This window comes from Saccoglossus kowalevskii, chromosome 5 (assembly GCF_978046115.1).
Source record: "Saccoglossus kowalevskii chromosome 5, keSacKowa6.1, whole genome shotgun sequence".
NCBI lineage: Eukaryota > Metazoa > Hemichordata > Enteropneusta > Harrimaniidae > Saccoglossus > Saccoglossus kowalevskii.
This window is the reverse complement of record NC_140645.1, coordinates 8,920,595-8,933,635: the sequence shown is the minus strand read 5'-3', so window position 1 is coordinate 8,933,635 and position 13,041 is coordinate 8,920,595. Positions and strand designations below refer to the sequence as shown.

At 35.1% G+C, this 13,041-nt stretch overlaps 1 protein-coding gene across 1 annotated transcript; it reads right to left on the bottom strand.

The window, feature by feature from the left end:
• Positions 1–6,860: 6,860 nt before the first annotated feature.
• On the bottom strand, positions 6,861–12,262 carry LOC146745478 (uncharacterized). Its single transcript, XM_085499518.1, has 2 exons — positions 12,147–12,262; positions 6,861–8,573 (listed from the first exon to the last, which is right to left on the bottom strand). Exon 2 carries the CDS (start codon positions 8,569–8,571, stop codon positions 7,126–7,128), a length of 1,446 nt encoding a protein of 481 aa, XP_085355644.1. The 5' UTR covers positions 8,572–8,573; positions 12,147–12,262; the 3' UTR covers positions 6,861–7,125.
• Positions 12,263–13,041: the final 779 nt, after the last annotated feature.

Genomic DNA, 13,041 nt, shown 5'->3' with positions numbered 1-13,041 from the left:
AAAGGAAAGAATTTTTCTATTGCAGTATTTCTGTCTGCTATGATACCATCTAATGAACATCTCGTATTTAAGATCGACAATCGTGATGTTATACTTATCAGTCGCGACAATAAAAAGTCGCAGGATGGAGGTATACTGACTGTTGCAAAAAATGTGAAATCTGGAAAGCACAATTTGACAATCAGCAGTAAACACGTGAGGTTCAAAATTGATTCCATCATCGCATATATAACTAAAACTAATACACAGTATGAAAATATTAATGTACATTAATAAAGCTCTGCTAGAAATATTTCAAAACAATGCGGATGTGTGGGTGATTGTATGTCTTGTATTATACTTGTATTAGTTCTATCCAAATGTTTGTCTCTTCTGGTACACATGAACTCTTCCCCGAGGGCAATCCTAATCGGATAGATCATACTGACCATGAATTTGCGGCAACTATGTATGTTTGAAGTTTGTGGTATATTTTGCCACTATAAAACATACATACAGACATTAATATCGATTTCCTAGGAATAACATTGATAAATAAAGCCCCTTTCACAATTGGCTTGCGACTCGAAATTTTTCCCGTTGTACGACTCGTTGTAGCCGTTGTACCACTTATTGTACGATCCAGATGCGACAAAATGGTCGCATCTCGGTCGGGAAAAAAAACGTGCTGCTCCGATATTTTGAGCGACTGACGCGATGAAAAATAATTGAACGACAGGCAGTACGAGTGTTGTGCGACTTTGCACGCACTCGTAAGACCCCGAACGAGTGTTGCACGAGTATTTTCATGTCATACGATGATGTGTCCTGTCGTACGAGTCCGTTGTACCACCCTAAAACTATTGGAAGACCTGTCTTGCCCCCTTTGCAGCGTTGTACGATTTTTTTTCACCCCCGATATAAGCTCAAGAACTCCTGAGCTTTCATCCCAAATGTCTGGACCATCCATACTGTAAACATGGCTGCTGCTCGACCAATAGCTCCTGGGAGGCTCTTGCATTTGCTAAGTCTGAGAAGGCAAATCCAAAACGTTCAAGACAGACATGTCATATTGATGGCCTTACTCATCCGTAGACGTCAAAGACATGCAAGGCAAAGAAGAAGGTGGATTGAGAGACGCATGTCGTATTTATAGGCCAACACCTCGCGCGACAGGTGGTGCGGTGTGTCGCACAATTAGTCGTAGCCTTGTACGATCGGTTGTAGTAGTCGTACAACGGGTCGCTAGGTCGCGCGACATATGGCGCTTCAAAACACATGACTTGATCGCATCATCGTTCAACCGTTGCAGCCGTTGTACGACTGTTGCAATCGGAAACATGAAAATAATCGCACGATTACGTCTCACGACTGTTGTATCCTGGTGCAGTGGTCGTTCACCTCACGTACGATTGTATATATTGCTTGCGACTCAAAGACAACACTTCTACAACAGGACGGAAAAAATATTTTCGAAAAAAAAAATTATCGCACGAGTGAGGCGCCAATTGTGAAAGGGGCTTTAACAAATGCGTAAATATATATTGTTACACATTTCTACAAATTGCTTATAAAGTGAGAGTCACAAGCATAGTTCCCTGGGTCTAGTCCGTGAGCCTAGAAAAAAATATACAGTAAATAGTAATATTAATAAGTAATATATAAGTACATAGTTTTGTGAATAATTGAATCGACTCAAAATTATCAATTAATAAAAGAGAAAAAAAACTAATTGATTGAAGAATGTGTTGTCAATTGCTTGGTTAGATCATACAAAATCGATACAGAAAAAACTTACAATAGAAATAAATGCAAAAAGTATATGAAGTAAAACTACTGTATTTCACATTTCGTCATTTCACTCACTTGGGATGGCAGTTTTTAATTTGCATTTAAATGTGTGCCTGTTCACTTTATTTTTGATTGTGCTAAGGAGAGAATGCCAATGGTTTGTTGCAGTGCATTTAATTGTTTTTGACGTAAAGTTAGATTTTGGGATATAAAATCTATAAGTCATTGCTAGAGGTGTTGCATAATTGTGGGGTATTGGGTCCAGGTAATGATTTATTGTATGTGTAAAACGACTATTTTTTAGATCAAAAACAAATAGAAATGTTTGAAGTTTACACAACTTGTATACATTAATATATTCCAATTTTGTGTAAACAAGGGGCATTATGAACATAAATTGCGGAGAATGTGATGAGACGTACAACTTTTTCCTGGAAGCGCAAAATTGGTTCAAAAAATGTGTTTCTCCAAATTCCTAAACAATAAGAAATTTGGAAAAGAATTAAGGAATTATACAGAAGAAGAAAACGCCTAAATACTGTGAGGAACAAACGCCCTCTAGTGGTGCCACATTAATGACCAAACTTTCCTCTGTAGAAACTGTTCTTTGTGGTGCTTTATAATCATGTAGTTTATTTTCTGTGTGTTAATAGTTATTTGGTTAGCATTACACCATTCACAGACTCTCTGGAATTCGTTATTTTTTCAGGGAATAAATTGCGTTGTCTTTGACAGATTTGTCTGCAAAAAGACGAAAATCAAAAACATTGCTGGAATTTATAATATTCTTAATATACATCAAAAATAAAATGGGGCGTAAAATAGATCCTTGTGGAACACCGCATTTCGTTCCCTTGATAATGTGTTATCAATAGTGACTGATTGCTGTTGATTGGAAAGGCAGTGTTCAAACCATTGTATTGGATGCCTCGGATACCATAATGCTCACGTTTGTGGAGTAAGATTTTGTGATTAATTCTATCGAATGCTTTTTTTCCAGGTCGTGTTATCGACGATGTTAGTGACCAGGTTATAGGGGGAGAGAAGTGTTATGCTTTAACGAAAACCAAATTGCGTGTCTGACAGTATGTGATTGTTTTCAAAGGCATTTATAAATTGTTTATTCACAATCGATTCAAATATTTTGCTTAGAATTGGTAGGGTTCAAATGGGGCGATAATTAGTGGCTTCTGCTGGAGTTCCTTTTTGTAAATGTAATTTTGTAAATCAAGCCATCAAGAAAAACACCTTGGCTTAATGAACAATTGATAATGCGAGTAATGGGTCGAGCTATAATGTTAATTGCGTGAATTGATTTTTAGAGTGTATTTCGTCATGTCCTAACTCACTCACTCACTCACTCACTCACTCACTCACTCACTCACTCACTCACTCACTCACTCACTCACTCACTCACTCATTCACACTCACTCACTCACTCACTCACCGGGTGAAAAAATAACGAGTTAATTTGGTTATATTTGCGTGTATCGTGGAGATGTTCGGGGGGTATTTTTTATTTAAATAATAAGTTTCGCTGTGCTGATTGACTTTAATAATCCTCTAGTTAACCAGGGCTCTTTAGAGGATTTCCTTTGTGAACTTTTTTCCAACATTACTAATGGCCGTTACCACTTTCAATAAAGTGGTCAGTGATATTTGTTACTAAATGATCAATTTTATGCTGAATTGTTTAAAAAGTCAAATTAGGAGTGTTGATTATCTTATTATATGCATTGAGAAGGGTGATATAGTGAGTAACAGGTGTGCTGTTATGGGCAGTGTCACTGTTGACGTCCCCAAGGATGACACACTATTTACCACTAGCTGACAACGGGGACAGGTATTCATGACAAGAGGTGTTTCCGGTAGTTGACACCTATGACGAGTTTTTGTCATTGATAATGGTTGCCACAAAGATCAATTCACAATGTTTAATTTGAATATTATTAATGTTATTTTTGTACTTCACTTGTCTACCTTTTTACATAATGAATCAAGTCTGTCTACTATACTGGTATGTGGTAACTCGTCACTGTTGTCCACCATCTTGCCTGTCTTCTCGGGACGAGGGAAACGTTTGGATTCACAGGAACGGCACAAATGCTAGTCTTCTTGGCATGAACGTATATTTCTTATGGCACCACAGTCCTCGCACTACATTATCAGAATGAACTTAGCGAAAATATAGACTATTCACGGCTTGTTTGTGTCAGGGGGAAAGAGACGATGTTCACATGGAACTACCTTGACAATATTTGTGTTTGGGTGTTACCTTGGTAGTATAAATTGAGTTGTCGCCAACAACCCTGGCATCAATATGAGTAGTTGGGTGCTTCCTTGGTAGTATGATTTGAGTGATTGGGTACTTCCTTGGTAGTATGATTTGAGTGGTTAGGTACTTCCTTGGTAGTACGATTTAAGTGGTTGGGTACTTCCTTGGTAGTATGATTTAAGTGGTTGGGTACTTCCTTGGTAGTATGATTTGAGTGGTTGGGTACTTCCTTGGTAGTATGATTTGAGTGATTAGGAACTTCCTTGGTAGTATTATTTGAGTCATTGGGTACTTCCTTGGTAGTATGATTTGAGTGATTTGGTACTTCCTTGGTAGTATGATTTAAGTGGTTGGGTACTTCCTTGGTAGTATGATTTGAGTGGTTGGGAACTTCCTTGGTAGTATTATTTGAGTCATTGGGTACTCCCTTGGTAGTAGGATTTGAGTGGCTGGGTACTTCCTTGGTGGTATGATTTGAGTGATTGGGTACTTCCTTGGTAGTATGATTTGAGTAGTTTGGTACTACCATGCCAGTATGATTTGAGTGGTTGGGTACTTCCATGGTAGTATGATTTGAGTGGTTGGGTACTTCCATGGCAGTATGATTAGAGGGATTGGGTACTTCCTTGGTAGTAAGATTTGAGTAGGTAAGTACTACCATGGCAGTAAGATTTGAGTGGTTGTCTTATCCATCCATCTAGTAACTTTAAGTATGCGTACACGCTTTTGGATTCGTCTATTGTTGGGCAATTACTGTAGAGTAACAAGGTACGCATCTGTAATCCATTATCATATGCTCTCTCGACAGGTCATGCGTTCTTTCAGAAATGTCATAGATAAATCGTTGCAGTTCTATATTTTTAAATGGTGTATAGCAAGTGTATTTTTAGCTCCTTACCATGCCACTAGAACGGTATATACACGTACACATGGACACAGATTCAGACCAACAACAACTTTCTCGCTATCCATAAAACGAAATATACTAGAAAGGTGATACATATGTTTTAATTAATAACTCAATTCTAGTTCATAGTGACCAGGAATCACAAGGAATGTTTATGGTAACATGCCTAAGTCATCCACACTGCTCCATGTACTCGTCGAATCTGTGTAAATAACAATAACATATTCGGATGGGCCATGTGCTACATGTTGCAGATGGTAATCCGCTAAAGTGTCAATTAGTATACATTTTAATGAAGACCGGATTAATTTACTACAGATGAAAGAGTATAATATATATTGTTTACTCGTGTTCTTTATGCCAATAATTAGAGAATAGTTATTGTAACGTCGAGCAACAAAATAATAAACTGTTGTTATTGGTCTGTCTATTTTAACTACTGTAAGTTGTAACACTCTATTAGCAATTATATTATGTTTATTACGACACGATTTTGCTAATTGCAATCTTGTCATAGAGGATGTTTGACTGAATATTACTAATACATAATGCATTACAGCCAAGCCATACAAGTAACTCTTCCACACACAATCTATACTGGTATCGTAACGGTGTCATTGAATATTCCAGAATCATGAATAAAACATTAGACTATTTTTAGAAAAATATCAGCAGATATAATGATAATACCTTGCATATGTTATAAAGAACAACAATTTTACATTTGTTTACCTTAGTATATCTCTAAAATAAATGTTATATTATTATGTTTGTCTAATATTGGGAATTTTTTTATTATTTATAGATTACGGCTCAATAGTTTAATAAATTAACCAAATGTTCTTTTTTTTTAGTTTCTGATCGTAAATATAAAATAACATCCGAAACAGAGCAGATGCTGATCTCGTAATTCCTATTAAGTTAATTACTAACTTACTAAGTGTAAATAGGTCACAAGAATTATATGTATACGACTTAACAACCAAAACATGTTTACCTACTCTGGTTTTAAAATATTATTTGCAAAAATATGCAGCCAATTAAAATAAGAAGAATAATCAGATCCAACCACATGCATTGTGATTACAGTCACTCAAAGCCTGAATACAACTTGTTTCTTGTTTACATGATTTATGCACTTGTTATCTCTAGCTATGTAAATTAGTGTAAATATTTGCTCCAACCAGGCCATCTCATATGAAATATAAACAAATGTAGATAAAAAAGTGTTTAGTTGCGTTGATAACACAACCACCATACCAAACAATCAAACCAAAATTAGCAAATTTAATTGCATAATGATTGGTGTAATTGATTCTGAGTGTGTAATTAATGGGAATGATATATATTATTATACATCTGTCACAGTAACGCCATAAGTTACAGCGTGCCGTAATTTTGCTGTATTTTACGGGGTATTTTCATCCTATCATATAAGGAAATGTGAATTCCAAATATGGAATGATTACGCTCGTAAGCATCCTCTAATAATAAACACAAACATGAAAACCACCAGGGTTTGACCGGACTCCACCCAAAGAAGTTCGCTGATTCTGTTGTAAACTTGCTGGACTTCGGCATTCCTATGATGTATCCTTGGAAAGAAAAGATGTATAACAATAAGGTTATTGCGAGGATACCTCGAAGTATGCACTCAGACAGTATGCCGTCGCATCGACCTCCTCTGCGCGTCGGTCGATACTCCCGCTATACTGCCTTCGTGCATACTTCGAGGTATCCTCGTAATAACCTCATTAGTTATTTTACGTCACATTGTTTGTCTTATAGAATATCTAGAATATTTTCGTTGTACAGTACTATGTACAGGGTCTGGCAGATGTGCACTAGAAAGAGATCAACAATTGTGTAAAGTCTGAACAAATGAAAAAACATAGAAAGAAATAAAAATATACATAACCAACATGTACTGTGTTTACCATAGCCAGTTCTCTTTTATGGTCAAATGACCTTGAAGTTGTAAATTAAGACCAAACTAACATATCAAGAAATAATACAACAGCCTGAATTTGATTCGCTCGTTTTTGACATGACATGAGCGAAAGTAATTAATTGAGAAGTGAGTAAGATAATATGTGATATTTGTTGGGTTTGATTGTTAAAAATTCAAATTGATTTAGTGTATATACATCATTTTAAGAAAGTTGCCACTGTATTACTTTATGTATGCTACAATAGTGTGGATATTGAGCCAGCCAGGACAGCCTTTCACATTTGTTAGTGTTATCGTGTGATACCCTGGGGAAACATTCTCAAAGACATCAACCCATCGTTCAACAATCACTGCTGGGCCAGCGTCCAAACTTGCACTAAGTGTACAGTGCATAGGAGGCCTTGGAAACAACCTAATTAAGAAATGCATATTTTTGTAGGGTTGTATATTAAATGGAAATTCTATAGACGCGTTTGCTTTTCCAGATCGCCACTGTCCTTTTACGTCTGCTCGCTTGTATCCTGTGAGATTGACTTCTGCATAATGCCAGGCTTTAGACCACGACGGTTGTAGATCGTGATTACGATCATTGGTAATGTATGGTGTGTATGCCGATTGTAGTGTGGACCAACACTGTGAATGCATGAACGTTGCGTTTGCGAGCAACATTGGTATGTCAGAAGCATTCACCGGTGTATCTGCTACTTGGGGAATTTTTTCCATTAATAGATTGTGCGCAGCTTCCCAGATAATATAACGAACAAATAGCGCCATCATCACGTGAGCCTTTGAGCTCGGGTGTTTTCGGGTATCATCGTGGTTCCACAAATCGCTCGCTTGATTTTCTTTTATAAGATGACAAACTGCATTTTGTTCACTGATTGATGGGATGTTGTAATATTTACTCAGAGGCACGCTACATGTTTGTTCATCGCTAGTACACTCGCCTCGTCGTATCATCGCACCCATTATAAAATTGATGTACATCAACTGTGGCTTATGGGGCAACGATGTAACAAAACGTGTTAATTTCTCCTGACCTTCCGCGTCCCCATAATCATTAACTCCAAATTCCCAAAAGAAGATGTCAACATCATTTCCTTCAATAAATCTATCGAAACACATCAGACACATGAAGCTAGTTAAAGCTCCCACTGCTCCGTTTTTAATTATCACCGTTGTATTCAATAGTCTCTGCAATGCATCAGCGACATCTCGAATGTAGACATCACGCCAACTATAGAGACCACCGCCTGCTGAGATAGATCCTCCAATGACACCCAGTTTTAGAGTTCTGCGAGTGCGTACTATATCTCGAAATATATGCTTCATTCTTTCCGTTGATGTCCTGTGTGCTAACGCCATAGAAACCATTTTATTTGTAATGTTTAAGTCTTTCCTCTTGGATTCCATCATCATGCGCTCTTTTTCAAGATTGTATTTCAGTTTAGAAATGTCATCTTCTGAAAATCTGGTTGAAAATCCGTAATGTATCATTTGATCGGGACTTTGTAGAGGCATTTCAACGGAAAGCTTATTAATCCTGTGGGGATTCATTCGAAGAGCGTCATGTTGCCATTGTACACATCCAAATATAACTATAGTATATATTCCAGCACTTACAAACACGATTGAAGACAAGATGACCTTAATAGATTTTAGCTTCATCACTGAAACAAGAATAAAAAATAATATTGATGGCAAAAATAATATTTAATAGTTTCTTATATTCACACTTTCTTTAGCAAATATTATTTAAATATTCAAAATTTGTTTTGAATTTTAAAAACATTTGATTGTTTGAGCGTTACTCTTTTCATTTTTAAACTATTATTACATCAACATCACTAGATGATCTTCTGCATTATCTTCGAGCAACAAAATGTGTCGATCGCAGCCATGTTGTTTTGAAAAGTTGAAAGGTCATCTGCTTTATTTATAAACCAATCAGCGTAAATACGTACCGCTAAACCTCTGTATTCTAAAAATAATATAACGATTAATTTAAATAGTTTAAATAACAATCATCTTTCTAATTATCTTTATTTGATTTATCACAAAGAAACAAAACATTAACGACACAACAGAGAGCATGGATTCAGCTTCGTACCTTGATCTTTCCCTCCAAAATAAAACTAAAAAATGTTTTTGGAAGTAATTACTAAATATTTATTGTCTACCAAAATATGTAACACGCCATTCGAGTCTCTATATAGAATACATATTACTGGTCAGAATTAGATCTTTATTGCATTAGCTGTGTCTAGCTAACAAGGTGTGCTCATTCCAGACACCTGTGTTGCTTTGTGACGCATCGAACACTTTTCCAGTTGTGTGTGTGAGTCTCATATTTACTAACATGCAGCCTCGCAGACAACTGACAGACATAATTTTATAATAGCATTGTTGTGGTCAAGTCATTAAATGCACACCAACATTTTTACATTATTTCATCATTATGTTCACATTTTTATATTATTTATCATGATTATTTTCACATAATTTTTTAATTTTGTTTGCATTTTCACATTATTTCATCATTATGTTCACATTTTTATCATTTTGTTTTTTTTATTTTATCTTTATTTCATCATTATGTTAGCATTTTCATGTTATTTTATCCTTATTGTATCATTATGTTTTGGTTTTGTAAGCATTTTTACATTATTTTATCATTTTGTTCACATTTATATATTATTTGTCATCATGTTAGCATTATGTTAGCATTATTTGACATGTTTATCTGTATAATTATGATAATTTATGCATGGTGAACAAACTCCCTAGATCAGCGTAGGCGCGAGTACATGCGAGTAGTTGTCATGGGTTTGAAACTACGCGTTTGTGGCATAAATATATCTTGTATTTATATCCCAGTGTACTAATACAGCATAAACATAACCTTTATTTTAAGTGCTGACTATTATTTATAGCGAATTTACAGAATAAGTCGAAGCTAATTTTAATAGATAGGTTAGGTGGTATTATACACACACGTGGCGGGGAAAATGTCTGCGCCAGGTATTGTTTTGTCTCCTTCGGCAAAAGTGGCCAAAATTGGGAAAGCTGCGGTTCGAAACCCAAAACCAAACCAATTTTTTGACCCAAAATATCAAAGCAGTCGGGCCACTAGTTTTTATGAAGAAGTTGAAAATATCAAATTTGTCAAAAATAACAAAACTATTTGCAATAATAAACAATGGGAAATTAAATAAGACAGAAACCACCCAAAGTACCTATATATTAAGTAACAAACCAATGTGTGGTATTATTTAAAATGTAGTTAAAGATGTTATTTTTCTTTAAAAAATGTCAACATTATTTACTAAAAATAGAGAAATAATGATATCGTCATAATATGACGAATAACATTTTCCATTAAGAGTATCTAAATATCAAGTAGTAAAACAACCAAGCTGGAGATACGTACAAATTATTGAAACAAGAATATTCACAAAAAAGCTAAAAAAAATCAATGATATTGTCACAAAATGTAGAATTTGCTAGAATTTGTTTTGATAATTGTGGCATAATTAGACAATAGAGCTTAATCAACATGTGTATTTTTATTTCGTGAATGAGGGCTAATAAAACATACAATGTTTAAATGATACACGTTTTCTTTGTAAGATACAACGTTAACGTGTGTCAGTCTCCCAGTTAGTCAGCATCAATCAATTTCTCCCTAGAGTTTTGACGATGTATCACTCAGACAGTAATGTTTATTCACTCTAACCAGTGTAGCATTTGAAACATGTTCCATCTGTTCATGCGAAGTTAGGCATATTCAATTAAACATTCAGAGATTTGAATCTCAACTCTGTCTGTTTTTCGTGATAGTTTCACACGAGGCACGGCACAATGGAACTAAGTAAAACAACCAAGCTGGAGATACGTACAAATTATTGAAACAAGAATATTCACAAAAAAGCTAAAAAAAATCAATGATATTGTCACAAAATGTAGAATTTGCTAGAATTTGTTTTGATAATTGTGGCATAATTAGACAATAGAGCTTAATCAACATGTGTATTTTTATTTCGTGAATGAGGGCTAATAAAACATACAATGTTTAAATGATACACGTTTTCTTTGTAAGATACAACGTTAACGTGTGTCAGTCTCCCAGTTAGTCAGCATCAATCAATTTCTCCCTAGAGTTTTGACGATGTATCACTCAGACAGTAATGTTTATTCACTCTAACCAGTGTAGCATTTGAAACATGTTCCATCTGTTCATGCGAAGTCAGGCATATTCAATTAAACATTCAGAGATTTGAATCTCAACTCTGTCTGTTTTTCGTGATAGTTTCACACGAGGCACGGCACAATGGAACTAAGTTTTACATTGCTTGAATAAACATTATTTAAGTTATCCATTACACAATAACAATAACAACAAGAACAACAACAACGGACATACCCCAATAGCTCTTGCGCATTATATTAACGTTAGTGGCAAGGCAATAAACTATCGCTAAGGAGAGTCTCCCCAATTTAAACATTAGAATCAAAAACATACAAATAAAAGAGTTAATATTCAGACTGATAATGCGTATAACTGGTATCTATACATTTGTTTTAATTCTGTTGATGACAAGCAACATTGTAATGATATGCAGACAACGAAACAACAGATGATAACGTAAAAAACGCTCTATGTTTAAGCAACACGTACACAATAATGTAATTGTTATCGAAAAAAAGCTTCTCGTTGACCTCCATAAGTCAATTTGCATAATAAAGCTTTTATATTTTTATTTGGAAATTAACATGATTAAACTATATTGAGATATATTCAGGTTTCATCTGCCTTGGATGATCAATGGTAAATATTTGATGAGAAACACCTATTCACATATTAATAATAATAATAATTATAATAATAATAATAATAATAATAATACGTTTATTCATCCTGAAGTAAGAAGTAACAAATACAATAATTGGTATGATAAAAATCACAGAAAATGGATGAAAGAGGCTTCAGAAAATAGCTATAGCTAGTCTAGTCTGAGCCCAGACTACGTTACGTTAGATCATTGTAATATGTTCAGACAAAATAATACATTCGTATTTTCACACAAGTATTAGAAAGTGACTCATTGGTGTACATTGAAAACAGTAAGCACGGAACATGGTGATTTATTGAATATCATTGGGGAAATACTCCAATAGATAAAGAACTGACCGAAGAACTATATATATCGTTGAATCAACATATGTGTATATGTTTACCATACCTGCAATATTGAAGTTATGATATCCTTATTCAAGCATTTAATACTAAGTGACTCAACCATCTACAGAGTACAGACATGGTAACGTGTAGGACTGCGACTCTGTAATTATGTGTCGGTAGGTGCCTCCTGTTACTGTGTTAATCTCCTAATATGCACCAATTTATAACAGTGGCGATTTTAATATTATTAAAAAACAACGGATTATGGCGTTGCGTGCTGGTGAATATTTCCATGAGACAGAACTCCTCTGTCCTTTTGAACTGTTCTTTGTGTCGAGTAGTGTTATTCAAGATTGTAAAGAAACTAAATCAATATGCAAAAATCGAGATCCATATGATAATTTTTATTCTTTAGCCACATATCAACAAATTGCGGCCGAATGCATGACAGTTAATCGTCATATTTATTTTGCACACACACACAAGCCGGATTATCCTATATGTTACCAAGGCAATCTTGTTTCCCTAGCATCGCTAACTCCATCGGCTTATGCGTGATGTATACCTGTTATACAATTTCATGTGCGCGGCATGAACGCAAATAGTTTGAATGCATCTAGAGCTACATGCATATACTGTTGTTAAGGGTTGACGTGCGCATTGAGATTGAGACTCGTGTTTGTACAAATGTTGATATCCGATCTGAAAATAATATAAGGCAGTATCACCTTAGCCGATTTGTCTGAAATTTTGCTTCAGACAAAAACATAATATTTTCATATTATGCCAGTAATGACTGAATTAATTAAATAAGCGCTGGAATCGCGTTTTTGTTTGTTTTGTTTGTAGCTGGATAAACTAGTGTGATTGTGTTGCTCATTGCGAAAGACAAAGTAGAAACAAAGATTGTCTTATGATGAGAAGTAGTTGTTGATGTTAGTTTTGTATTTTAACTT